This window comes from Kickxella alabastrina, assembly GCF_025024165.1.
Source record: "Kickxella alabastrina strain RSA 675 chromosome Unknown BX661scaffold_9, whole genome shotgun sequence".
NCBI lineage: Eukaryota > Fungi > Kickxellomycota > Kickxellomycetes > Kickxellales > Kickxellaceae > Kickxella > Kickxella alabastrina.
In genome coordinates this window covers 364,941-391,754 of record NW_026251480.1, presented here as the reverse complement: position 1 = coordinate 391,754, position 26,814 = coordinate 364,941, and the positions used below count along the sequence as shown (strand labels likewise).

General features: G+C 51.2%; 11 protein-coding genes across 11 annotated transcripts; 3 read left to right on the top strand and 8 right to left on the bottom strand.

The window, feature by feature from the left end:
* Positions 1–14: 14 nt before the first annotated feature.
* Positions 15–1,382, bottom strand: BX661DRAFT_181497 (mitochondrial carrier domain-containing protein). The gene is made up of 3 exons (XM_051535727.1): positions 1,125–1,382; positions 894–945; positions 15–801 (listed from the first exon to the last, which is right to left on the bottom strand). The coding sequence occupies exons 1-3, from the start codon at positions 1,226–1,228 to the stop codon at positions 34–36; spliced, it is 924 nt and encodes a 307-aa protein (XP_051392185.1). The 5' UTR covers positions 1,229–1,382; the 3' UTR covers positions 15–33.
* Positions 1,383–3,195: 1,813 nt separating this feature from the next.
* BX661DRAFT_181488 (Thiolase, N-terminal domain-containing protein) lies at positions 3,196–4,667 on the top strand. Its single transcript, XM_051535726.1, has one exon. The coding sequence runs from the start codon at positions 3,274–3,276 to the stop codon at positions 4,486–4,488; it is 1,215 nt and encodes a 404-aa protein (XP_051392184.1). The 5' UTR covers positions 3,196–3,273; the 3' UTR covers positions 4,489–4,667.
* Positions 4,637–9,804, bottom strand: BX661DRAFT_100692 (cortical protein marker for cell polarity-domain-containing protein). The gene is made up of 2 exons (XM_051532386.1): positions 8,927–9,804; positions 4,637–8,581 (listed from the first exon to the last, which is right to left on the bottom strand). The coding sequence occupies exons 1-2, from the start codon at positions 9,696–9,698 to the stop codon at positions 4,785–4,787; spliced, it is 4,569 nt and encodes a 1,522-aa protein (XP_051392183.1). The 5' UTR covers positions 9,699–9,804; the 3' UTR covers positions 4,637–4,784.
* Positions 9,805–12,095: 2,291 nt separating this feature from the next.
* Positions 12,096–14,724, bottom strand: BX661DRAFT_181484 (WD40-repeat-containing domain protein). The gene is made up of 2 exons (XM_051535725.1): positions 12,873–14,724; positions 12,096–12,732 (listed from the first exon to the last, which is right to left on the bottom strand). The coding sequence occupies exons 1-2, from the start codon at positions 14,526–14,528 to the stop codon at positions 12,571–12,573; spliced, it is 1,818 nt and encodes a 605-aa protein (XP_051392182.1). The 5' UTR covers positions 14,529–14,724; the 3' UTR covers positions 12,096–12,570.
* A 259-nt stretch (positions 14,725–14,983) lies between these two features.
* On the bottom strand, positions 14,984–16,350 carry BX661DRAFT_181480 (putative 40S ribosomal protein S15-like protein). Its single transcript, XM_051535724.1, has 2 exons — positions 16,297–16,350; positions 14,984–15,526 (listed from the first exon to the last, which is right to left on the bottom strand). Exons 1-2 carry the CDS (start codon positions 16,297–16,299, stop codon positions 15,092–15,094), a joined length of 438 nt encoding a protein of 145 aa, XP_051392181.1. The 5' UTR covers positions 16,300–16,350; the 3' UTR covers positions 14,984–15,091.
* A 291-nt stretch (positions 16,351–16,641) lies between these two features.
* BX661DRAFT_181479 (uncharacterized protein) lies at positions 16,642–17,827 on the top strand. Its single transcript, XM_051535723.1, has one exon. It carries the CDS (start codon positions 16,685–16,687, stop codon positions 17,705–17,707), a length of 1,023 nt encoding a protein of 340 aa, XP_051392180.1. The 5' UTR covers positions 16,642–16,684; the 3' UTR covers positions 17,708–17,827.
* Positions 17,786–18,968, bottom strand: BX661DRAFT_204991 (uncharacterized protein). Its single transcript, XM_051538582.1, has 2 exons — positions 18,662–18,968; positions 17,786–18,581 (listed from the first exon to the last, which is right to left on the bottom strand). Exons 1-2 carry the CDS (start codon positions 18,791–18,793, stop codon positions 17,826–17,828), a joined length of 888 nt encoding a protein of 295 aa, XP_051392179.1. The 5' UTR covers positions 18,794–18,968; the 3' UTR covers positions 17,786–17,825.
* A 335-nt stretch (positions 18,969–19,303) lies between these two features.
* On the top strand, positions 19,304–21,399 carry BX661DRAFT_181477 (S-adenosyl-L-methionine-dependent methyltransferase). The gene has a single exon (XM_051535722.1). The coding sequence runs from the start codon at positions 19,501–19,503 to the stop codon at positions 21,367–21,369; it is 1,869 nt and encodes a 622-aa protein (XP_051392178.1). The 5' UTR covers positions 19,304–19,500; the 3' UTR covers positions 21,370–21,399.
* Positions 21,400–22,375, bottom strand: BX661DRAFT_181476 (uncharacterized protein). The gene has a single exon (XM_051535721.1). The coding sequence runs from the start codon at positions 22,300–22,302 to the stop codon at positions 21,460–21,462; it is 843 nt and encodes a 280-aa protein (XP_051392177.1). The 5' UTR covers positions 22,303–22,375; the 3' UTR covers positions 21,400–21,459.
* Positions 22,376–22,633: 258 nt separating this feature from the next.
* On the bottom strand, positions 22,634–24,627 carry BX661DRAFT_181472 (uncharacterized protein). Its single transcript, XM_051535720.1, has 2 exons — positions 24,342–24,627; positions 22,634–23,454 (listed from the first exon to the last, which is right to left on the bottom strand). Exons 1-2 carry the CDS (start codon positions 24,464–24,466, stop codon positions 22,821–22,823), a joined length of 759 nt encoding a protein of 252 aa, XP_051392176.1. The 5' UTR covers positions 24,467–24,627; the 3' UTR covers positions 22,634–22,820.
* An 875-nt stretch (positions 24,628–25,502) lies between these two features.
* BX661DRAFT_100640 (uncharacterized protein) lies at positions 25,503–26,689 on the bottom strand. Its single transcript, XM_051532385.1, has 2 exons — positions 26,182–26,689; positions 25,503–26,085 (listed from the first exon to the last, which is right to left on the bottom strand). The coding sequence occupies exons 1-2, from the start codon at positions 26,304–26,306 to the stop codon at positions 25,518–25,520; spliced, it is 693 nt and encodes a 230-aa protein (XP_051392175.1). The 5' UTR covers positions 26,307–26,689; the 3' UTR covers positions 25,503–25,517.
* Between the last annotated feature and the right edge of the window lie 125 nt (positions 26,690–26,814).

Sequence of the window (26,814 nt, the reverse complement as noted above, 5' to 3'; positions counted from 1 at the left end):
TCAAACAAATCAAATCAGCCTGCACCGGCCAGCCTACTTTTCCAGCTCGCGCAGCACCAGCTCGTACACGGCAAACGTCGCGCCGGCCGCCGGCACGCTGCGCACCACAGCCGTCGAGTAGCCGCGGAAGAACCCGCGCACGCCCTGCTCGCGGTACACGGCGCGCGCTGCCGCCGCAAGGTAGCCCAGCCCGCGCGCAGGCGGCGCCGCGGCGTTCTGCACGCGGCTTTTGATGACGTCCAGCGGGTAGCCCGCCGTCCAGTAGCTGACGCCGCCGAACGCGCCCGCCGCCATCAGCGACCCGGCGCCCAGGTTTGCGTCGCTCCCGCGCGCCAGCTGCCGCTTGGCAAACTCGAAGCCGCTGTAGAACGCCGCGTACGCCGGCACCTCGCGCGCGACCGTCGCCCAGAACCCCCACAGCAGCCCGCGCGCCCCGAACTGCGCCGCCAGCTGCCGCGCCAGCTGCACCGGCCCGCCGCTGCCACTGCCGCCGCCGCTGCGCTGTGTTTGCAGCCGCACTTTGATCAGCTCCACTGGCGACGCCAGCACGCTGTTCACTGCGCCGGCGCCGGCGCCGGCCAAGGCCACCTGCGCCAGCGTCGCCTGGCCACCCGCCGCGCCCGTCTGCAACCGCTTGCCCAGCGAGTATGTCCAGAACAGCAGCGAGTTGACCGCCGCAATGCCCACCAGCGGCGCCGCCATGCCGCGGTACAGCCCAAGCACGCCCTCGCTGCGCACCGTCTTCGTCAGGCAGTCCACTGGCCCGCTGAACACTCGCGTCCCCTCCACCTGCATGCGCACCTACAAACCGCCTGCCTGCTGCTTTAGTTATGCTGATCAGCCCACTGCATACACACACAAACCCACACTTGCACATCAAATGCGCCCCTTACCTTGATTGTGTCCAGCGGATGCCCGATTGCTACCTGTGTCGCGCCAGCCAGACTATACGTTCCACATGGCATTAGCTCATTATGTTTTCTATGTATTCCCACGCCCTCCCTTCTCTCTTACCCACAAATCAAATCAAATCAAATCAAATCAAAACAATGCAATACAATACAATGCAATACAATACAACCAGGAGCAGACAAAAGAATTCATGGCGCCTGCGCCTTGCTTACCTCCCAGCAACAAAGTCCTTCCATCCGCCGCCTTGCGCTTGTGTTTGAGCCTGTGCGCGTGCTTGCTCCTTTACCACTACTACGTCGTTTATTACTTCAGACATGTTGTGTTATTGCTTCTATTTGTTGGTGTTGATGTTGAGGTGGTGCTAATGCAATATATCTATCTATTTATCTGTAATTAAAATGAAAACCAAAGTGGAATGGAAGAAGAGAAAAATGACTGTGTGAATGGAAAAGAAAAGAAAAGAACAGGAATAAAATACTCGATCCAAAGCATCAGGGTGCAGTTCTCATCCACTCCCACCATTTTTATCATACCCGATCAGCTCCTCTCTCAAGCTGCCGCTGGCCCTGCAACCGCGCATGCTCTTGCACCACACCGCCGCGCTTCCCTCTCAACTAACAATTCGTCACCAAGCCAATCAGTGCCAATCACCCCCATGTGTTGTATCCTACAATTGCGCCATTCCTCACTTTTATTCCCAATAAAATAAAAATGAATGAAAATAAAATAAAATAAAAAAGATTGGAACTGATAAGCACACAAAAAAAATCACCTGTCCTTCTCGTCTCTATTTTATTATCTTTTGCCAAGCGGTGCCAGCTTTGACGATGACGGCGCGCACTTGCCCTCAATAACGGGTGTAAAAAACTCGCTGCCACTTGAATAGAATCCTTTGCATGTTGAGCATGTCGACCCTTCCTCTGGTTTGTTGGATGATCCACTTGCGAATTCAATATTTTCGCTACCCATCGATATCGGTAATAATGTTTTTAACAAAAAATTAACAAGGACACGTTATGTTTATTCGATCCACACACAACGACTCAAAGTCGCATTTATAATGTTTTTTCTCAACCATTCTGTTCATCTTTATCCAAATACCCCAAATTAATGAAAAATAATAATAATAAAGAAAAAGGGTTAATCATTTTTTCATTTGCAACACCTCAATTACCGTCTGTTTATCCATCCACTCGTCTATATATCAAATAGATGCGCGTCAATACTTTTGGATGCATAACAGTGCTCTTCAATGGGCACGGCTTCAACAGTATTCTTTTTCCCCCCTACCAACGAACGAAATCGAAAATTGAAATGACATTATGGCCTCAATAAATAAACTTGATTTAATTTCCACTCTGTGTGACTTGTCAAAAAGATAAAAAATGGAAAATATGAAAAAGGAAAAGGTGAAATGCACATTAAAAGATAATACCGGTTTTATTGTTACTGATAGCCAAAAATTTTATCTCATTAAAGTATTGAAAAATATACACCGTAGATCATGAAGAACCCAACCCAACCCAACCCATTCATTTCGTATTGTATATTGCATTGAGCGTACAGTGCCTAATTGCAACTGTGTAAGCAAAGAGCAAGCTAATATGCTAATATATAAAAAGATAGAGATAATTGCATGAAAGTGGTTATTCACATATGTACGCTGCTAGCCATTATTTTGCGGATATTTTCTATTATTCCAATGCAACCCCTTGCACTTGACGCTTTGTTTTGCCGCTAAACCCATGCCGAACCCATTAGCAAAATATTTAACCCCTTTTCAACAAAACCTGGTCCAAAGTCAAGAGCAACAACGCCGAGTATCCGTGGTATAGCAGTGCTGATTTTGTCCCAAATCCAACAACTTACAACATTTACATCGGACACAACCGATGTGCTTCAATTGCGTGCACAATTTGTGTTCTACATAATATTTAATTACCAAAGCTGTTATTGATGAGTTTGTTCTTAACCCAGAAGGTCAAGCCCGCACACCAGTTTACGAGCAGGCTAAGCTGCTCGCGGCCCCTCAATTCTCAGAGGTTTGGATTGGCCTGATTCCTCTCTTCATGTGCAAAATAAATTTGTGCGCATGTGAAAATAGACACGAGAAAAGGTAATGTCACCCCAAACGGGCCGAATTTCATGCGATAGACGGAAAGCTTAATGCACAGGGCATCTGACACGTTCAAATTGGAAAAAAATGCACGCCCCCCTCTCCCCTCATGCGCAAAAGATAAGAAGGACAAGACGGCGATGACTGCATGCCATGCTTGCCATCCCTTTCAATTCCCTGTATTTCATTTTTCCAGTTTTTTAATACTTTACTTTTTTTTTCTTCCCCTTACCTATTCACAAAACATGTCATCCCAGTCGTTCATTATCGCAGCCAAGCGCACTCCCTTCGGTGCCTTTGGTGGCAAGCTCAAGGACCTGACTGCCAATGAGCTCGGTGGCTTTGCAGCCAAGGCAGCAATTGCCAGCCTGCCCGCCAACGTGCAAACACACCTGGCCAACAGCACAAGCCCGCGGCAGTCAGTGATCTTTGGAAATGTCCTGCAGTCTTCGACCGACGCGCCCTACCTGGCGCGCCACGTCGGCCATCGTGCGGGACTTCCTGTCACCACCCCAGCAAACACAGTCAACCGCCTGTGCACGTCCGGATTCCAGTCCATCATCTGTGCTGTCCAGGAGATCAAGGTCGACGACTCTGATATTGTCATCACCGGTGGAGCCGAGAGCATGAGCCAGGCGCCCTATATTTTGCGCAATGTCCGCTGGGGAACCAAGTTTGGCCCCGAGTACCTCAAGATGGAGGACTCGTTGATGTCCGCCCTCTCCGACCGCTACCCCGAGACCATCCCCATGGCCATTACTGCCGAGCGCCTGGCTGAAAAATACAACGTGACTCGCGACGAGTGCGACCAGTTTGCGCTTGAATCCCAGCGCCGCTGGGCCAAGGCGAACGAGAGCGGTGTGTTTGGAAGCGAGATCGCACCCATCGATATCAAGGTTAAGCGCGCCACCGAGTCCATGACCGCCGACGAGCACCCCCGCCCTAAGGCTACCATCGAGGCACTGGCCCGCCTGTCGCCCGTGTTCAAGAAGGACGGCGTGGTCACAGCCGGCAATGCCTCGGGAATCAGTGACGGCGCCTCTGCGGTGATTGTTGCCAGTGAGGCTGCAATCAAGGAGCACAACATCCAGCCGCTGGCCCGCATTGTCTCGTACCATATCGTTGGTGTCGAGCCCGGAATCATGGGCATTGGCCCCGTCGAGGCCATCCGGGGTGCCGTCGAGAAGGCCGGCCTCTCACTCGCCCAGATGGACCTCATCGAGATCAACGAGGCGTTTGCCGCTCAGGTCCTGTCCTGCGCCAAGGCCCTTGATATTGACCCCAGCAAGGTCAATGCTTCGGGCGGCGCGATCGCTCTGGGCCATCCCCTGGGTGCGTCGGGTTCCCGCATCATGGGCCATCTCGCTCACCGTCTGAAGGAGACCGGCGGCCGGTACGCCGTCGGTTCTGCCTGCGCCGGTGGAGGCCAGGGCGTTGCCATTGTTATCGAGGCCGTCTAAGTGCGCTTCCAAAACTGATGCTACTAATCAACCAGTCAAACAATTTAAATTAAATTTGTTCGTTTTTTTTTGCCTGACAGAAAAATATTTACTGTTAACATGGCCTGACATGACCCGATGTAATATGGCCCAATCTAAACTACACACATGCCCACGCCACTGGCGACTTTGTGTCCAAGAAATGTATGTGTAAAATGAAAGTATATGTAGAAAAAAAAGAAATTGTAAAAAACCGAGAGAATACCAAATATTTATGAAAATTAAAAAAGCAACACAGGCCAAGGGCCCTACCCTCATTACATGAGCTCGGACCAGTCCGTGGACTTTGGAGGCTCGCTGCTCACGTACGTGGCTGGGAACACACCCTGCTCCAGCGGCTGGTCAGCACCATGGTCGACAATGCCCATCCACCAGATCTCGTCGCTCTGGTCGATGACAAACACGCGCTCGCCAGCCCGGAATCCAAGCTCGCCGGTCTCGCGCGAGCTGAATGTAAATTTAGCATAGAACACTGGATACTGCTTTAAAGAGTCACGAATGGGCAGATGCCCCGATGAGCTCTCTGCTGACGACTCGCCCGAAGGTCGCGATGACGGCGTCTGGGACACAGATGCCGCGGCGTCAGTATTGCGTGTGCTCGTGGTTTCCGAGCGATACCTGTTGTTCTTCGCGTCTGTCTTACCAGAATAAGCAGCCGCTAGCCCTGCCGCAGCCGGAGACGCGCCAGCAAGCGCCGCAGCGGTATAGTGCTCGTCATCCATACGATACGCCCTGGGCATCGGAATGTGGCCAAGGCCATCGTCGGTGTCAGTGAACGGTCCTGCCGGCGGGAAGGGTCCCTGCGACTCGCGCATAGCCATACGTTGCTCAAAGGGATTCGTCGAGTCGGGCCGATACATGCTGGTCCGAGAGTACTGGTTGGACTCTGACCCAGAATCGCCAGAAAGCATATTTACGTCGTTGTCATAGTGGCGTGCAATGGGCATATGGTATCCAGTGGCTGCGGCATTAACTCCAACTCCAGCAGCACCAGGTCCGATGCTGGCCATGGCCCCCTCCATGCTACTTTCTGAGGCAGCGCGCTCTCTAGCCTTCTGGACTTCGGCCTCCGCTTCGGCCTCGGCCTCAGCAGCAATGGACTCAAAGATCGAGACCAGGCTCTCGTTGGGGTCCTCTTTCTGGGCAAACTTGGTTTCCCTCTGCTTCTTGTCATCGTGGTTGACATAAGTCTCTGAGGACACTGCTGCCTGCCGTCCGGCCACAGCCAGTCCGGCCAGCCCAGCCGGAGAGTCAGAGTTCAGCCGGAGAGTGTTAGAAGCAACGTTGTTGTAAGATACGGGCTCGCCAGCGAACATGTTCTCGCCCCAAGTGTCGCGGTTCCCGGCTATGTTGCGCTGCTTTTCGTTCTGAGTATTTCGCTTCGTGCCCATTGCTAGCGCGCCGCCAGCCAAAGCGCCAGCAGCAGCAACAGAAACGCTGCCTCCAGCATTTGGCCGGTAGTCAGACACGCCAGTGCCGCCAGCCAGCGTTCCCGCGCCCAAAATCTTGTTTGTGCCCGCACCGCCGGCACCGCCAACAGTGGCTGCTAGCGCTGCCGATGCGGCAGACGCGGTGGCCGCGGCCTCGCGGCGATTGCGCATGTAGATGTACACTAGACCGATGAGAACAATGAGGAAGGTTATGCCCAGAGCAATCGCAATGGCAATCAGAATCACCAGCGCGACAGACAGACGGTTGCGCTGGTACACGTTGGTCGGCGGGATCTCGAAAAACGTCGAGCCAATGAAGCCAGGGCTGCCGTCGCTCTGGATGGTCGACAGGAACTCGGCCCACTTGTTGTCGTAGAAGAATGCGTTGGACGCGCGCCTGCCGCTAGGCAAGTGCAGGTCTCCGGATACGGCCAGCACGTAACCAGAGGGGATGGTCATATCGCTGCGACGGCCTAGTGTTGATTTGCTTCCGAGAACAGAGCTGGGAATGCGAGAGAGGGGTACCAGCAAAACACTGCGAATGGTACTCTGGGGCTCGATTGTAAAGTCGGCGTTGATGATGGTCAATCCGTCGTACTTGGCCAAGTAAGGGGCGCCACTCAGGGCCTCCGTGCCGATAATATAGTACATTCCGGGACTGTCCTCATGATCGGCAGAGGTGAGTGTCGTGACGGGACCCGGAAGTTTGTCGGCTCCAGTGATGTTGGCCCAATTGTTAATCTCAAAGTCGTACGCCATGAGATACGTGGTCGGCGCCGTGCCATTCTTGAACATACCCGCGACAACGAGCTTGCTATCGACAAAGAGCATATCGGTGACCTGATCGATCAGCGTGCTGGGAACAAGCGGCGACCACTGGCTCTCGTTGATGTCCAGCGTGCAGACATAGGGACAGGACAGCAGGCCGCCGGCGGTGGTAAAGTTGCCACCCACCACGACCATCGATGTGTCGGCTCGGATGGCCACCTTGTTGATGCGCACGTCCGAGGGGGCGCTGTTGGCGGGACCCTGCAGACTCTGGATACCCATGGTCTCATCCTTGTCCATGTAGTACGCCACTAGGCCACTGAATCCACCCGCTCCCTTTCCAGAGGCGGACTGGGACACGTTGGCCACGCCTCCAACAAACAGGATGTTGGCCGCGTTGTTAATGGTCAGCACTTCGCCGTTGATGTCGTCCATCAACCTTTGCCACTTACCATTTTGCAGCTTGGCCACGTTGGTCGCACCGTCGGGGGTGTGGAACTGGCCGCCAACGATCAGCATCGACGTAGTCATGTTGTTCTTGGCATACCACAGTCCAGAGTTGACCAGGAGCCGGCCCTGGGGATCGGGCAACAGGTTAGCGCCGAGAGTGTCGAGGGACTTGATGCCGCCATCCGAAGAGAGCAGAACAGCGCCGTTGGCTTCCAGCGCCGCGACAGCCGTCAGTGAGCCAGCAACCAGGGCCACGTTGCTTTGCCGGTCCTGCCAGCTGTCAGCGAAGAGCAGCGTAGGTGTGTTCTTTATGTACGGCATACTGGCCCACTGCGATGTGGATGCGTCCCACATCGCGAGTCCAGTTGTAGCAATGGTTGCACTGGTAGTGCCGGGGCGGGACGGCAGGTTGTTGAATTTGCCGCTGAATGCTACCACGCTAGGACCGAATGGCGAATACGGCACCACGCTGGTAACCGGCCCATCAGCGCCGCCGTTCAGCTGATACCAGTGCTGATCGGTGGTGTTGTATTGGGCCATATTGCCTAGCGAAACGCCGAAATCAGCCGTGCCATTAAAGGCACCACCGACAAAGAGTGAGGTTCCAACAAAGGCCATCGAGCTGACAGTGCCCCACAGGCCCATTCTGTCGAGCGGCTTGATGGCGTTGTCGCGGTACTGAGTAATGCCGTAGTAGTCTGCATTGGCGCCCATAAATTTGCCGCCAAGGAACAAAACATCCGCAGAGTCCGCGTCGTTCGATTTGCCCGAAGCAACTGAGTAAACAACGCTGTTATTGGGAAGTGTGTCATTGAGCGGCCCATACAGCGGCCCTTCCAACTGCTTGTAAGAATCAAAGTCGGGGCTCACGACGATAACCCCGTTGAGGTTGTCGTACGACGTGATGCGCTCGAATCTGAACGAGTCGACGACCAGCTCGACCGTGGTTGCCTGGGGATTTACAGCGCCATTGGGATCCAAGGAGACCTGGACGGTCACAGAGAATTGGCTCGTAGACTCGGGAGCGTAAATAGTGGCCACTATAGACTCGTCATCATCGTGATTGTACTGGCCGACGTTGAACCTTTTCGACTCCTTGGAGTTCATATTTATCAGAACCTGCGCCGAGCTGCGCTGCTGACAAGTGTTGGTGTTTTGGCACCCGGGGATCATCATGTACACCCTGTAGAAGCCAGCCTCGGGAATGTAGGGTGCTAGAAGCAGCACCGAGCTTTGGGTAGTCGCCGACGCGACATCGGCAACATTGACAGTAAGGGTCATATAGGTGCCGTGGTATGATGCAGGCGTGGTCTTGATCCAGTTGCCGGTAAATTTTGACGATGGTTTGAGCGGCATGGTGCTGCACGGAGACCCGTTGAACGTGTCCACGGAGTAAATGCGCGGGTCTACACTCAAAATAGCATATGGTTGTTTGGGGAAAAACGAGAGACAATATTAGCGGTGCACAAGACAAAATGAAGTAAAAGTTTCCTATTGAGTGCCAAAATGAACTGTCAACCAACAAGGACACACGCAAAAGCAATGGTATGTTCCAAAAAGGGACAGGTGTGCTGGATAGTGACAATAGGAATCTGAATCGACAAGTACAGCAAGCAAGTGGCAAACAGGAAAAAAAGAATAAGCGCAAAAAAACAAAGCTGTGCAAATGCAGCCAACGACTCTGTTGTCTTGGTCACAGCAACAGATACATGTTTGCAGGTCGGGTTAGTGGGTATTTTTATGGTACTTGCCTCTTTGGTAAAGCTCAATCTTGTTGAAGCCGCCGCCCATGCCATACCAGTCGACAATGTTGATTGTCACTCCGGTGATGTTGGCTAGCATGACATCGTCGTCAACAAAGCGGAACTCTTGCCAGTTGTAATTCTGTTCCAGCGGACAAGATTGCGTGCAAAACTGCTCAATTCTCGATTCGGGATCTATATACGACATTGTCAGCGCCTGGTTATTCTCGGCAGCCTCTACGCGGAACGACTTGGTGCCGCGACCCTCGTATGCAGTGTTCATTATCCGCAGAAGAGATGGCGTGGCCTTGAACGGGAAGTTGATCTTGAAGAAGCCAGTCAGCTTGTCCCGCATCAGCCACGTGTTGTCCGCAGTATCTGCCTTGTTCGTGCAAATGACGTTGAACGGGTTATTGAATCCAAGGATTTCACCACTGTTACCACCCACGATGTCGAATGCGCCCAGGTCCATTGGCTGTGTGGCCAAAGATACGTACGTGGCATTGTCGTTGGTCGATGAAAACTCGCCCACAGCAAACACATTTCCCTGCATCTGGGCAAAGTCGTGCACAGGGCCGTCCACGCCGTGGAAGGGCAGTTGCTTCCACGCCTTCGCGGTCGCGTTGTAGACAGCAATACCGCCAGTCGAGGACGAGCGCATTGTGACAATGCTAGACGTCATGCCCTCCACCGTGCTGGTGAAGCTTCCGCCGACAAACACCTGCTGAGTTCCCTGGTCGCAGTATAGCGCGTTGATAGGACCGTCCACGCCGCCGTTCATGGTATCAACAAGCCCGTCGGAGTCAAGGCCGGCAACGTACCCCACATATTTCGAGTCGAGTGAGCTCAGTGTGCCTCCAAAAAACGACTGCGAGATGCTGCCGTCTTTGTTGTAAAATGAGCAGCCAGCTGTCACTTGGCCCGTAGCAGTGTACGAGCCGAGGAGACTGGCTGAGTCTGCGAACAGCGCAACAACAGACGTCAAACTATTGTTCAGCGACAGAGTTGGACTGTTGACATCTGGCGAAAAGGAGGACACGCCGCTGAATCCGCCAACAATTCCAATTCCTCCCCCATCATCCTCATTGTCGCCGGTGTCAAGTCCGCTGGTATCGCTCTCCTCGGCACTTTCCGCTTCATTGCTCGAGTCTCCGTCCGACTCGAGCTCGGACTCCTCGTCCAACTCTGACTCTGAAGCTGAACGAAGAGGCGTAGCTGTGGAAATGGGCTGGTGGCCGCTGCGACGGTGGTGCTGACCGATGATCCGGACGAGTCTGCCGCCAATGCCGGCGAGATTGCTGCTGCAACAAGCAAGCCAATGACAGCAATCCGTCGCAACCAGGTCCCGGGTCGCGCCCTTATCGTTTGAGAGCAGATATTGCTGGCGCCATCCTGAAGCCCACTCGACTGGGTGTTTGATGCTGTTAATCGGTTGTCCCGAAGCGCAGAGTCTGCGCGCGTAGTGGCTGTTCTATCGGCAGATGAGCGTGCCCAGTGCTCAGCGCGGGCACGGTCCTTGGACATCTATCGCAATGATGAAAAATTAAGCGAGTTTGAGAAATTGTCCTGAAAGTGTATGTGTGCAAAGCACGTACAAAAAATAAGAGGAGTGCGGCGGTATTGTGAAAGCAAATTCCGGCGTTGCGCGCGAGTACAAAAGGTTAATAGATGAGCTGGAAGCAAATAACAGGCCCGCAACTTGGTTGGAAATAAAGCAAAAAAAGATAACGAAAAAAATGGATATTTGAAGAGTAGTGAGCTGCGCCAGGGGAAAGAAGATATCGAGATGGTGTTGAAATGGGGAGCAGAGGGCGCGTGGTATGCGCAAAAACGTAAATATAGAGAACACAGAAACAAGCAATACAAAAAACAAGGGAGAGAAATGTAAACTAAAAAGAATAAGAGAATATAGAATCGCCGTTTTTTGTCAGATGCGTAGACCAAACGAACAAGTGAAAAATGCGAAATGCGAGAATAAAGAACATAACTGAGAGCTGAGATTGGTGTCTTTGTGCGCCTGTCTTCTGCCGCGGCGCGCGCTGGTTGGATCAATGGGCACTCTGACGACGACAGAACAGGCCCAGCGTTATATGAATGCGAGAAAGTAGAATGAGAAACTCTTGTGCGCACTGAATAAAAATAAGCAAACTGAATAAAACATACAACATTCCATTCTGTTTGTGCTGGAGAGAGAATCGAAATCAATTATTTGGGCTTCTAGGAAATAGTGCGGTGGTCCATCATTTTTATTCTGTATTTGCTTGACATGTGCGACTATGCCAGATGTCGGATAATGCCCCCTCCCCCCAGCATTATTGCGATGTTGTTTGTCTTTCCACCCCAACAGGACGGAGCATTCCATGCTGTTGGTACTGTATTTCGCACCATGCAGCGCGCATGCGCTCGGCCATAATGCGCAGTGAGGTAGGTTGTTCAGGCTGAGTTGACAGCAAAAATAAATGGGCGAATGGTAGAAAAACTTGAGGCAAGAAGATGAGCTGGCTGGTGCTAGGATCAGCTCAACAGCAAAAACAAAAACACCAGCAAAATAAAGAAAAGGCAAGTAAAAACGATTTGTTTAGTTTGGTTCTTTTTTAACTTGTCTCTTACCTGTTGATAATATACTCCTTTTTGTATATAGCCTTAAGGTCGCAGAGATGTCGGGTGCGCGTGGGTTTTCGAGTCACAGCTGTTGGTTTTTGTTTATATCAGCGTTGTCGTCGATAGAGATGTGGCGTGTATAAAAAGTGTGTCGCAGACGTTAGCGTAGAGAAATGACCGAGTGAGAGGAGTTAGAAAAGAGAGAGAGAAGGCGTGCGATTGGCAAGCAAATGAGAGTAGAAATAATTGAATATATAGGAATGGTGGGTGAGTATTTCAGAAGAATAAGAAAAGGGAGTGGGTGAGGAAGAGGAAGAGAGGGAAGAGATGGATTGCGAAATTGAGAGGAATAATAATAAAGAAGCGCAGGTGCCAGTAACACCTAAAAAATAGATTTATTGTTTTTATAAAAGCTTGAATTTTGCCAAATGACAAAAACTGCAATAAAAGAAGAGAACAAAATATAGTTGAGGGTGTTTGAAGCCACCAAATTCAACAGTGCGATAATAATAGTCAAAAAATAAATAAAACCCCAAGAACCCGGACAAATAACAACAACAATGAAAAATAAAAAAGCTGAACTGTTTTTTCGCACTTTTTTATTGCAAAAATGGCGGGAAAAAAATAAGCAACACTCACTTCGATTTCTCCCTCCTTCTTCACAGCCTGCCAATCCCGGCAGCTTCAAAGAACTGAGCACACAAATAGCACGCACATCTTTGCAGCCCAGAAAAGAATGGATCTGCAAGGTTTTCGTCTGCATATTTCCGACATTCGCTATTGGGCAGACCACGACCAGAACATGATGGTCTGTAGTGCATTTTGGCGTCTCAAATCGTAAGTTTTGCTTGGCACTTTTGTTTCGCTATATTCGACTGATTATAAAAGGTCTGAGAATAGTACTTGCGACGCAAGATAACACATGTCCTTCTTTCTATTGCCCATAAAGTCTAGTTGGTCACCGGCAGCCCAGTCACAAGGGGAGAAAGATGCCGCCACCGCCACGATTCAGCTCCCCAAAAAACAAACCACAGATACTATGTGCTTTCGAGCTAGTAGCCTTCCTTGAGCAGCCGGCCCGCCGATGGGATGTGCCAGAGTCGAATGGTGCTGTCGGCGCCGGCTGTACACGCCTTGATTTCGGTCGGGTGCGTCGCCACCGCATACACCCTGTCCGAGTGGCCCTCGAGCCTCTGTCGCATCCCATGCTTCCCCTATACAGACCAGAAACACCCAAAGCAAAAAATTAAAAAAAAAGTAAACAGTTAGCATTGTGCAGCACGCATTGTCCAAAATGCTTCTCACAGCCCCCCTTCCCCTCCCCCAAATCACGTTTACTTTCTCGCACACGTACCTTGTCATCGATCCGCACGCTTTTGGAGTGCGTGTTCAGCTTGTACAAGTAGGCAAGCGGCTCGGCGCTGCCAGTGATCAGGAACAGCATCGAGCGCAGGCCGCGGGCCTCGCTCTGGGAGCGCGTGTCCAGCTCGTAATAATCATCGTCGTACAGACCCATGAGCTTTTCCTGGGCCACACGTGGGTCCAAAAAGGCATTCTTGATGGGCCAGTTGCGGCTGCGAATACCTTGCAGCTCGTGGATAACGCGGGGAGTCGGCACAGACGGGTCATCGACGCGATCGTACACGCGCAGCACATTGTCGTACGAGTTTGTAGCCATGTACTCGGTGCCGCTCTTCTCGTTTTTGACAACGCTGATGTGGCTGATGGCGTGACGCTGGGTGTCTGAGCTGACCAGGCGCATGAAGCGGCCTATCCGCACATCCCACATTTTGATCTCGCCGTTGCGGTCGCCCGACACCAACCGAGTCTCGTCATTGAAGCAGTAGATTGTGTTGACCATGGCGCCATCGTTGCTCAGTTTTGTTCCGCCGGATGCCTCTCGCGTGTCATGGATGGTGATGAAGCCCGATGAGTCACCAGCATATATGATCCGCGGGTTGTGCGTCGAGTACCGCAGGCACTGCACCAGCCCGTCGCACTGCAGCCGGGTGGTGGCCTCCTGGGTCTCAATGTCCCATTCTATGCACGACCGGTCAAAGCCCGCCGACGCCACGGCTATGCTGTCGTCGCGCCATACCACGTCAAAGACGCTCTGATGGTGGCCACTGAGCACTGCCAGGGGCTTCTGCTCTCCCACATCCCAGATACGCACGCTCTTGTCGAAAGACGCACTGGCCACGCGGTCGCCTGTCGGCGAATACTGCGTCGAGTAGATCGCCCCCTCGTGCCCTTCCAGCTCCGCATAGCATTTGAGCTGTTTTGCCTCCTTGCGCCGCGACGATCCACCGGCCACGCCCTGTCGCTCATCGGCGTTTTCGCGCAAGCTCTTCTTCTCTTTTGTAAGCGCTGGCGACTCGCTGTCGGCGTACCTGGATGATCCATCGGCTTCCAATGCAGCAGTGTCGAATTTCCCTGCGGATGCATCCCTCGTCGCGCGGTCAGTACCCAAGTTGCTGCTGCTCTTGTGGGTGCTGCTATTTCTTCGTTTGGCCGGGCTTGCGCCCTCGGCTGCTTCCGCCGACGCAGATATGCTGCTGAAATTAGTGCCCATCAGGATATTTAGCCGCTGCTCGCGCGCGCCCGAGCCTTCCGTGCCGCTGCCCCCTTTCCGACTAATATCGCTCTCCTCAACTGTATATCCACCAGCATCGCTGCTGGCCTCATTGTTATTATTATCGCTGACATTGCTACTATTCTCAGCGGCATCCTCCTCACCCACCCGGTTATCGCCTTCGGCTTCGTCGCTGTTCTGACCTTGCTCGCCCTCATTCTCGCTGTCAGAAAATACTAGTTCAAAGGGCTGACGGCGGTTTTCCACACTGCGGCCATAGCGCATGGACAGATCAAAGTTGCGCTGCTTCAAAAGCCGGTTCTCGCGCTCCAGTTCGTCCAGTCGGCCTTTGAGGGCGCGGTTCTCCCGCAGTAGCCGTTCAATTTCTTCTTGGTCGAGCTCTGCCTTTGAATCGAGTGTCTCTGTCGGTCCATCCATTGGGTGTTGCTATCTAGTGTGCTGCTGTCAAATGCGAATAAAGTATAAAGTTAATATGTAAGTACGACCGTGTATTTGAAGCGAAATTTTAAATTAAAGAGTGTATTAAAAGAATAAAAAAGGGTAAAAGAGTGAATGTAGTCAAAAATAAAATGAAAAAGACCCAGCTTGAGGCCAATTCAATTTTTAAATTTTTTCCACGAACCTGTATTTATATCAAAGAGCGCAGCTATTCCCGCGTCATTGTGACGGAACCAAAATGGTGATTTAGATGCCTTTTTATATCTGGCACTCAGCAGCACACATCTTTCGATTCAACAAGACAGCCTCAATGTTTTGGTGCTTCCGAGAAGCCAGCTTTTTCAAGCCCCATCCCGATTCAGGAATGATGTTGGCGGAATGAAGGCGCAACCGCAACCATTTCGATTACTCCACCATATTTCGAAACAAAAAAGAATCAATTTTAGCAACAAAATGTTGTGTATTTAAACAACAAAGCAACAGCCTCGGTAAGTGCACATGGAAAAAAGAAAGGCCCCGGTTTGGATCCACTTTTCGACAAATTACTTGAGGGGGATGAAGCGGGAAGAGTTGGTGGCACCCATACCCGGACGACCGTGCTTGACGGGCTTGTAGGTGATGGAGAACTCACCGAGGTAGTGACCGATCATCTCGGGCTTGATCTCGACCTGGTTGAAGGTCTTGCCGTTGTAAACAGCGACGATAGAGCCAATCATCTCGGGGACGATGATCATGCTGCGGAGGTGGGTCTTGACAGCGCTGGGCTTCTCGTTCTCGGGAGCGTTCTGCTTGGCAATGCGGAGCTTCTTGATGAGGTTCATGGGCTTGCGCTTAAGACCGCGCTTGAACTTTCTGCGGGCACGGCACGAAACCATGTTCATGAACTCCTCGCTGGAGATGTCGAGCAGCTGCTCGAGATCAATACCGCGGTACGAGAACTTGCGGAAGACTCTCTTCTTGTGGGCAGTAGCGTCGGCCTATTATAGTGGAAGTAACAAAGAGAGATAGTGACATTTCAAGTTTAGCGATTTGTCCAGGAGGTTGTGTGTTTGGGTATTGCGCGTCAAGAGCTTCAAGCAGCTCTTCATCCTCCCCCAATTCAAAACTGCAGCGGGTGCGACTCTAGACCGCAAAATAACAGACAAGCTCAAACGATTAAGCACAAGAAGGCACGTTCTGTGCAACGCTATTATTTTGCAAAACTAGCGCCTCTGCTTCTGAACAACGATTCTGATTCCAATCCTGAAATCCCCAATCTGCTCCAAGGATTCGCTGCTCAAAACCAGCAATAAAAGGGTGCATGCGTGTACGCTCTGCGGGCCAAATGGTGCTGCTGACAAGAGCCCCAAATAGAAGCCAACCAAATATATGAAAAGCTGCTAGCACGCAAGCGTTGTATGCTATATGCAGTGCAACTCTTTTGTCGGCACTCTGCCTCTATAAACGCATGGCCCCAAAGTAGCAGCGCAATGGTTCGTGCAGATTAGAATTTAAAGTTCAAAGATGAAATTTCAAATTCACACTCCAAATTTGCCGTTGCCAATAAAAAAGCGTATTCTTAGCCGCACTGCCTCATTGCGCCGCATCCATTCCTGGTCTCGCAGAATCCATGCATCCATCTGGGGCCTTTTCTCCAAATTGTTCGTGCGAATCCTTCGAATATGTTGCCACTGTGCATCCGCATCCATCGCCAAAAAACTGGGGGAGTAGTGTTCGCTCATGCGTCTTATAAAGATAGATAATTTACCATTTTGTCGTATCTGTCAATGTGTGAGAGAAAAGAGGGTTTAATTCAAGCCTGTTGCATCTGCGTCTGCCAAATCACTGTGTTCTTTCTTGTCCACCCAAGCCCAATTTCAACTTCAATATAGCGCTTGTTTTGGGCATGAGTGCTAATGTTGAAGCGAGATTGAGCGCGAATAGCCAAATGCAGTTGATTGGTTGATTTGATGTGGTGATCGCCCAAATCGTTGCGCACTACTCTCAATTTCAATTTTTGAGCTCCTTTCGCTTTTGCTCTCACGAAGCGCCTACGCACAAGCCAGAAAAAGGATGTTCTCGAACCTGGCAGCGGTTGCAACTTGAACGACCTTCTCATCTTGCGCACCAAAAAAACATTAAATTATACACACAAAATGTCCGAATCGCCTGAACTAGTAGCCGAAATAGGAGCTGGAGCTGGAGCATTGACAGCTGGCACAGAGACCGAGGCACAGAAGCGGCGCCGGCTGAGACAAGAGCGAATTTTGAATCGTGGAAACGATCGGCTGAGCCGCATTAAAAGCACATTCAGCCAAGCACAGGAGGAGTCCGACAAAGCTGAGCTAGGCATGGCCGGCGGACACGAGCTCAAGACAGCAGAGGGCACTCCTGTCGAGCACACGTCCGGAATATCCATCGACGCGATCAATGAAGCAGCCATCGATAATGGTAGCTCGCAGCCACGGCGTCGTGCGGGAAACCTGGCCCGCAAGGCACGACAAGAGGCTGAGGAGGCAGCGGCAGCAGCTGAGTTTGAGGGTACGGCGGCAGAGGCGCCGGTTGAGGAGCGCACACTCCGCAGCAGCCGGTTGCGCCCGACGGTGGCCACAGCAGATACCAACTCGGACGCGCTACACGACAATGTCAATGCAACGATTTCTGATCCCGCAGCAGCGGCGGTGGCGGCGGCAGCGGGCGGGGGAACGGGACTGCGTGAGTTTTTGGCTGGGCGGCGATTTTCGGCAGTTGGGCTGTCGCGAGCGTTCGTCAAGCTTGTGCCTGTGGTTGGCGTGTACATGTTTGGTGTTTCGCGGGAGGCGCGGTACGAGCAGCTGGTGGGTGAGAGTGCCGAGGATGTGCGGTCAAAGTGGGCGAACTTGCTGCGCGCGCGGCCAGATGGGCGGCTGGAGGAGTGGGCCAATGGCAACTACATTCTGTGGTACCTGCTCATGCTCGAGCTGGTCATCTACGTAGCATACTTTTTGATTGGCGGCAATGGCAGCGGCCAGCGGACTGCTCCTTCTCGCTCGCTTTCGTCATCGCTTTTGGCGCAGATTCCGGGAGTCCCCGCATGGTCTCTTGTGGCTCTGTCGGCGGGCAGCCGGCTTCTCGACAGCCTGTCTATCTTGCTGTTCCTGACCGCGCTAAGCATTACAATGAAATCGTCGACGCCATGAGCCAGTTGGATGTACAATTTTTCTTTGTTTGGCATTTTGCTGTTCAAGCGCAAGAAATAAATAAATAAATAAAAAAGCAAATGCCCGGAAACGTGAGTGCGTGCATGTGCAGCACTTTTTAAAAGTCGTACGAAATGTCTTCGTCGACATTGTAGTTGACGCGCTGGCGCTTTCTGGTGCGCGTCTCGTACAGGTGGACGTTGGCTGCGGCTATGGCCTGGCGTTGCAGCGCGCGCTCGACGCGCTCCCTCTTCCTCCTTTGCTTCTCCAAGAACGGAACGACCTCGGTGTCCAGCCGGTCAGCCAGCTCCTTCTGGGCGTGGCTGCGCTGAGCCCTGAGATCAGCAGCAACAGCGGCAAATTCTTCCAGACTTTGGGCCAGTAACTCCAGCCTGCCCTTGCCCTTCTGCGACAGGGACTCAAGATACAATTGCCGCGTGTTATTTCCAAACAGCCAGTATCTCTGCTTGGCAATCTCAACCAAGGGGGTCAGACGAACGAGTGCGTCATTCACAGCTGTGTTTGTCGAGGCAGAGGCGGGCTTGCGTTCTCTCTCGCACTCACCATCGATAAGCGCCTTAATGACTGTGTTGTTCATCAGGGCGATTTCGCAGAACCAGTAGAGAACGTCGACGCGCACGGCTGGCGGCTGCGCGACAAAGTCATCGAGCGACTCGGCAGCGTCCTCGGGAACCTCCAGGCCCTTGAGCAGATGAACGGCGCTGCCGGCTGCTAGAGAGCTGCAGAGCTTAGGCCATTGGTCCTCCGTCAGCAATGACTTTGCCTTGCGGTCCACAGCGGCGGCCAGCAGAGTCAGCGCTAGCTCCCTGAGGGCCTTTGTGTCGTCTGTGCATCTGACCACGGTGTCGAGATCCTATGCAACGATAATAGCATTAGTAACTCGCGTGTTTAAGCGCTAATCATAAAAAACAATGTACTTGGTGTGTTAGTTACCTCTGGCTCCTGGATGTCAGGCACGCGAATGGCGGCGCTGAACGTGTTCAAGACTGCGAAGATGGACGCAAAGTTTGCGGCCGAGTACGAGGTATTGGCGACCTCTGTGCGCGAGTTTGTGGAGGGTGACATGAATGTACAGATTGAGCGCAAGGAATACTATTGATTAGCGTATTGAGAAGAGTGTGTGTGTGAGAGAAAGAGAGCAGAAGCGTGAGTGAGTGGATGCGTGGATGAGTAGTGGTGATGGGGAGAACAGAAAATAAAAATGCATTTTGGCTGTATGCGCAGCAAAGCACCAGAGCTGAGCTGAGCGGAGAACAGCAAACCAGGCCAGACCCTCCAACTTTAATTTTTTAAGCTGTGATTGTCCGCACCTCCCCCACCACCATTTGGGCGTACATGCGCGCATGGCCAGTGGCAAAAACTCCGAAGATAATCACCGTGTAGTGATCGCAGATCAGCGGATAGCCAAAGGCTAACCCAGCCCAGGGGCCAAGTCAGGCCAAAGCAGTCCAGCCCAAAAAAGCGATAAAATTGGCAGACCGCTGTGCATGTGTCCCAAATGGGGCATTTATTCTTTTTGGTTTGAAGCTCTTTCAGGCATTCTAATCACACAAAGCACGTTCGGCCCGGACAGCATCCATTGTGCCCAAGGCAGGAAATTAAAGAGGGGCTTGCTTTTTTTGTTTTCACTTTTCACTTTTCATTTTTCATTTTATATACTTTTCATTTTTATACTAAAAATATCCAACATTTTTTAAAGTCGCGCTTCGATAGCCTATTATTGCATTTGTCAAAACAGCAGTGCTGAAACAAAAGGAATTGGGACAGTAAACATGATGGCCTCAACAAACGATATCACCAAGCGGGCAGGGAAAAGCAAAAAACCCAGCACCACAGGCGAGCATAGCAAAAGAGAGGACAAGAAGCACAACGACTATGTTCCGGCCTCATCCAAGCTGTCCAAGTCAACCATTGTCACCATAGCTCTCACGCTCATGGTCTCCAGCATCACCGCATGGTCGCTGCTGACCTTGGGGCCGCAGTACCTGGAGCCGCTATACGGCAACGTTCTGGCACAGCTAGGGTTCCTGCGCGCCCTGCTAGTGGTCATGGCGGCTGGCGGCGCTCTGGGAGTGCTCTACTGGCGCCGCATCCTGGCGCGCAAGCAGGGCGAGTCGCTGTCAGTCGACGCCCAAGCGAGACACGCGATGACCAGGGCCATAGACCTTGCGGCGATTATGCTGGCGCTTGCGCCAGTGCCCACAGATTACCTGTTGCGCTTTTCAGGACGCTTGGGCCCGATGTGGGGGCCGATGGTGACGCAGTGCGCACTGTCCTTCCCGGTGCTTGCGCTGTGCGGATTCGCCAGTGCCATTGCCATTGCGCGCGCTTCACACGGGGCTAGCACGTCGGCGGGCAAGGCAGCGGTGGTGGCGGTGCTTTTGGGCGCGTGTGGCTGGGTCATAATGCACAGAGTATCATCGGTGCATTTTCGTTATGGTGGAAATGCCCTGTTAATAACCGCCGTGTTTCTGTCAGCCGCCAACCTTGTTTCCAAGTTCCAGGCGGGGTCCGAGGAGTCCACAAAGGCTTTGCCCAAGCCTGCCGAGGAGCGCGCGCCCGAGGGGGCAAAATTGGCCCGACCCGCGCAGGCTTGCCTCGGTAGCTGCCTACTGAAAATGACCGTGGTAGTGCCAACAATGGTCGTGGTTCTCCTCGCGTTAATTATGGTGGTGACCAACCGCCACTGCAAAATTAACGGCGGTGTCATCTCCACGACGCCTAAGTACCGCATGCTGCTGCGCAAGGAGTCGATAACTGGCTGGATCACGGTATCCGATGAGCACGACCGCGGCATGCGGGTTTTGCGCAGTGGCCACTCGCTCATTGGCGGCCAGTGGAGCACCACGCGCGAATCGATTTTTGCCATCTTCTACTACGCCGACGCCGTGCGGATGATTCGTGGCGCGCAGCGGGAGAACGAGCATGCGCTGATTATTGGCCTGGGCGCTGGCATCTCGGCGCGCTCGCTGCACAAGAGAAAAGTGCGCGTGGATGTCGTTGAAATCGACCCCGTCGTCCACCACGCTGCCGTTGGCTTCTTTGGCCTGCCGCGCGACCTCAACGCCGTGCACCTGTACGACGCGCGCGCATTCATCGAATCCGCGCCCTTTGGCACATACGACTACATCGTCCACGACGTCTTCACCGGCGGCTCCGTGCCTCCGTCCCTGTTCTCACAGGAGGCAGTTGCGCACCTGCACCGCATCCTGCTTCCCAACGGCGTGCTGGCCATGAACTACGTCGGCATTCCCAACGACCACCGCTCCATGGCGCATATCACCGCAACGCTGCGCACGACATTTGAGTATGTGCGCTGCTTCATCGAGCCCAACCCCGCCCGCAAGGACGATCCGGAGAAAGATACGAGTGGGATTTTGTCTAACATGATGTTCTTTGCCTCGGACGCGCCGCTGAACTTCCAAATACCAGCCGTTGATTCGAGTCCTGGTAGAAATACTTCTCTTCGCAAAGCTGTCTTGTCGGAGATGCTGGCCAACGAGATCATCTTGCCCAACGATGCCGTGCGCCCGCTGACCGACGCCTGGAACCCGCTGTCCGAGTGGCAGCTGCCCGGCGCCATCCAGCACTGGCACGCCATGCGCTCTATTTTCCCTGAGGAGTACTGGCTGGACTACTAAACTTTTATTTTATTAGAAAGAAAGGGGAATGAAATGAATTATAAAAGCAGGACTAGAAACTAAGCCAAAACAATGTATGTTGAAAACACACTAGAACAGGGCACTGCCAAGCATCGCTGCCGCTGCTGCTGCCGCTGCGAAATCCCAGTGCGCAGTCGCCGCACCACTGAGATAGTTGACGCCAGTAGGCGTGATCATCTGCCAGTACGACGCATCAGCGTTCGTGATAATTGGGTTTCCAAACTCATCTTCGACCACTCCAAGATCATCATTATCATCATTGTCCGCACTACTGCTCTTGTTATTATTGTCGCTGTTGTTCTTCTCGTCAGCAGAATTTTCCTTCTTGTCGTCGCCGAGCTTGTCTTCTTCAGGCGTCGAGCTGCTCTTGCTGCTGGGCGTCTTTGAGCTGCTCGAGCTTGTGTCTTTGTTCTGGCTCGGGCTCGGGCTCGGGCTCGGAGATAGGGATGGGCTGGCGCTTGGAGATGGACTTGGGTCATTCTCCTTGTTATCAGCATTATCCTGGCCCTGTGTCTCGTCAGCACGCTTTTTGAATTGCTGGCCTGGTATCCTGGGAATCCGCCTCAACTCTCTTGGCACACGCTTCAGCTCTCTGGGCACACGCTTCAGCTCTCTGGGCACACGCTTCAGCTCTCTGGGCACACGCTTCAGCTCTCTGGGCACACGCTTCAGCTCTCTGGGCACACGCTTCAGCTCTCTGGGTACACGCTTCAACTCTCTGGGCACCCGGCCCACTTCTCTGGGCACCCGGCCCACATCCCTCGGAATACGCCCCAGGGCTCTGGGAATGCGGCCGATATTCGCATTCACTTGCGCCACTGCCTCATTTTGGCCGTCTGCTACTGCTGCTCCTGCCACGGCATAGCTACCGAGCACAACTGCTGTCGATAAAAGGGAAATAATGTTTGTCATTTGCGTATAAAAAAACGAATTGGGTATATGCTTTGGGAGAGAGAAAAAAAGACCTATATCTGGGGAGAGAGGAAGAAAAAAAACCGAAAATAGAAAACAAACAAGCACTTTGCCTTTTTTCTTTCCCTCTCTCGCTCATACTCTACTTGCATTCCGCCCTGTGGTTAACTGCATTTTTTTCTACTCCAAAAATAGAAAAATAAAATGACGCTCAAAACAATAAGAAAAAAGAGAGAAAAAGCTAGAAGTTGTTGTATTCCACCCATTCTCTCTTCGTGTGTGTACGACAATTTGTTTTTTTGTTTAAGAAAAAGTGCCAATGCAAATCATATTTGATGTTTACAAAAAATATTTGTTAATATTATTAGGTTTAGAAAAGTATAGAAAAAAAGGCCTTAATCGCATGAAAATGTTTAAATAGAAAATACCAAGCCCCTCGGTCACCACTTTCCTCCTATTTGGAAAATGGCTAGATAAAGAAGAAAACCAAAAAAGAAAAAAGAGCATGTATGCCCCTCTTAGAACATGGCCGCAACAACAGCAGCGCCAATAAGACCACCAACAGCAATGTGCGTGCGACCAGCGCCGCTGCTTGAGCTATCCTTCTTCGACGATGAGCTGCTGTTATGCTTCGAGCTGCTCTCGACATCATCGGAGTCGCTCTCAACATCATCAGAGGCGCTCTCGTCCTCCTCCAAGCTGCTCTTCTCATCCGTATCCTCTTCGCTCTCCTCTTCGCTCTCCTCCTCGCTCTCTTCCTCCTCCGAATTGGTCTCCTCATCCGAGATCTCGTCCTCCTCATCGGCCACAGGGGTGGAGTTGTCGTTGTTCTTGGCGGTCTTCGAGTTGCTGCTGTTGTCGTCGGTGGACTTGGTCGTGGCGGTCGACACCACTGCGGTGGAGGCCGATGCGCTGATCGCGGGGTTGCCGGCCTTGAAGCTGTGGCTGTAGTGGGGTCCATCCACCGAGGATGTCACGCGTACGGCGTAGTTGGTGCTGCCCTGCAGATTGGTCGGAGGGGTGAATGTTACCTTCCCGAGGACCGACGACACGCCGCTAGCAATAGTCAGGACCGGCGCCAGGTTGTTGGGGTCGGCGCCCTCCATCAGCTGAATCAGCACGGTACCGGTGAGCACCGTGGCATCGTCCGAGCTATAGTTGGTTAATGATTTTTAGAATGTTTACAAGAAAACAATTAGTATATTGTACATATATTTTGTTTTGTCGTGCTTTACATTTCTGATTGTGTTTTTGTGAATAGTGCTGCCGCCATATTTTTTAAACTTGATTTGGGAGTTGGCTTGGACAAATAAGAAATTCTGGACAATGCGTTGGACCGCTTGGATGAATGCAAGGGCCCATCAGGCTTGAGTCTTGCTTGTACAACTCATGCAGACAGCAAATATGCTGATATCAACCGCCCGAATGTTTGTTTTGGTCGTCGGCCTTCTATGGCATTCTGCGCATATGGCAGTTTGGGGATAACAAGAAAGCGGAAGCAATAAAGTAGCCGGGAAAAATAAAGGAAATAACAAAAGTAGGAGCGGCACTATAAAATTGGGCTTTTTGTAGTCCAGCGCGCAACAATGTGTCAATATGTGCAAAGATGAAATTGCAATACAATAGGGCACTATCCCACACAAAAATAAATCGTATTTTTTCTCTCAATTTTGTGCTGCCTTTGTGGCCGGAAAAAAACACGTATGCTTGTTGCGAACGCGTACAAAATTAAAAATGGAAAGGGAAAAAGGCATGTGGGAAAAAAGGAGTAGAAAGGAGCACTCGAAAAGGAAGACCTTGAAAGTAAGGTTTGGACGTGGTCTCGCAAAGCAATCGACGAGTGACAAATAAAATTTGGCACGTTCTTTTAACCCTTGTCTTCGGCTGTAGACCGTATTCGAAGAGACAATAGTAAAAAAGTGCCGTTGCATGCGATTGTTGTGCAACTCGGACAATGCGCATAGGTAATGGAAAGGCTGTGCGGCAATAGTGATATGAAGAGAGAATAAAAAGGAAAATACTCTAATAATAACACTTACATCCAAGTAATGTTGATGGGGGTACCATTGTAGGGCCACACAGTGTCAGCAACCGGGCTGTTGATGCTGAGGGCAGCAAGGACGGACGACGTGAACGCTGCGAACGCGGCAATGGCAACCTTCATTTTTGTAAATAAAATGGTAATGTTGGTAGTGCGTAGAGATTACAAAGGAAAAGGATTAGACGTGGTATTAGTTGCTTAGAAAAAACAAGTAGAGGAGCCTAAAATAGTTTATAAAAATGGGTGAACAAACAGTCGATAAAAAAACTTCACTAGAGAAAAGAAAAGGGAAAACGAACTAACGAAAATATCCAGGATAAAACCTTGCTTCAAAATGGTGAAATTTTTGTCGTGCTCGCTGCTCACAAAAAGGCAACAATTGCTCACTCAGACTGTTAAACGGAAAAAAAACCCTTTGTGCGGGAAATAAAGTGTGCCTGGCTTGTCCCCATTCCAAAAAAAAGCATCCCCTCTTTTTTCCATTTGCTGCGATGCTGATGGTGATGCACGTGTATACTCTTTAAAAACAAGTTAAAAAAGTGGAAAACATCAAAAATGCTTTTTATCTCATTCGTGCGCACCTTCCCTCACTTGCTGTACTCCTGTTTCCAACATGTGTCTTTGCTGCACTTTTGGTCTTGCAGCTGTATGTTTTCGCACCAAAATTTGTGTGAAAATAGACAACACACAAAAATCCTCCCCAAAAAAAGCCTTGCTTCCGATCGCTTGTAGACTGATTATGCAGCGCGTGATTTGTTATTCGTGGGCTAAAAGCCTGTTTATCATTAACCACTAAACAAAGTTGCAGCCAATCAGCAACATATCCCAAACTTTGTGCGGACTTGCCACATGATAAGTAGAATTTCTGGCTGTCGATCATAATTAGAAGTCGAGGTTGTGTCGGCTATTCCAACAAAGATTTTGTGGTGTTGGAATTGCCCTTGCTCATCATTGCTCCTGCCGCAGGGAAACTATTTTTAAATTGAATTTTTAATTCAACTTTCTCGGTTGCACTTGCCACATTAACTTTTCATTTGCCAAGCCAGGAAGGAAGCGTGGGTTGGCTGGAAGCTGGATTAGTTCGCAAAAAAACCTAAAGTAGACAGGCTGTTTGGGAAGTAAAATGTCATTAAGAAAATGAAAATGAAATAATAAAAATCAATGTTATAAATTTTTAACAAATGGCAAGCACGCCGGCCGCCGCAGCCACTGCGCACGCAACTACAGCTGTGCTGCCTGAGAAGGAGACGGAGCGCGCCTGGCCACTGACAAAGGCGTCTTTGCTCTCTCCTGAGCTATTGCCGCCCTTCATCGCCATGTTATTCCTGGAGTTGTGCGGCTGCTGCGTCTGCGCTTGTTGCGGCTGCTGCTGCTGCTTTCTGTTGCCGTTACCTGAGTGATCATCGCCCGTGGGGTTTCCACTGTTCCTCGGATCATTTCTTCCCTGTTGCTGTTCCTTGTTGCCGGCCTGGGGGGGTCCATTATTTGCGGGCTTCTTCCCGACCTCAGTTCTGCCGCCGACGCCCTTAAAATACTGGCCGTAGTACTCCTCACCGTCCTCATCGACGATCTTAATCGAATAGTTGTTGCTGTTCTTGAAATTCTTGGGCACATTCCAACGCGCTTCCATGCCACCGGCGGGAATGTTCTCGGCGATCGTCGTCACCACGTCCATGTTTCCCGGATCGGAACCCTCCATTAGCTCAATAGAAAGACGGCCCTTGATACCATTGCCGATGGGCCTATTGTAAATATACGTGTGCAGTACATTTTAGCAGTTCCAAGTATACATTATTTATATTAAGGAACGAAACATCATTAATTTGTTTTTTACTTACTTCCACTTGATTGTGCCTGGCGCGCCCGCCTCCCACTCGGTGTGGCTATTTGGTAAAGTGACTTGAAGTCTGGCATATGTGGTGGCCGCGAAAACGCCGATTGTGCACACTCCCAGAAGCTTCATGACAATAAATGTGTAGGATTTTTATAGCTTTACAATTAGTATACGAAAAATAATTTTATAAAAATTAAAATACTTATAAATGACAATACAGTGCAGTTGCTTTTTATTTTAGGAAATTTAACTTTTGAACAGAGCTCGACAAGGGAACAAGTCAACATATAAGCACAGAGCCATCCCGGAAATGAAGGAAATTTAAAGACCTTATGTATACGTGGCTGATGCCCACAGTTTCACATTATTTCATATTGCAGTCAAAAATTTCGCATGCAAATATCTCCGCCAATTCCAGCTGTTGACAGCACTCATGTAATGAAGCTTCAGAATGAATGAATGAATAAGGCCAGGATATATGTCTCAAGACTTTCTCACTGTCCACAATGTACTTTTGCATTTTACTAGTTGAAAGTCATGGTGTCCGTATGTGCCTGAACAACTGCGCGTTGCTACTGCCAAACTCTACGGCTGAGTCTGAGTTGACTGACACCTCCGCTTGTTTTCTGATTTTATC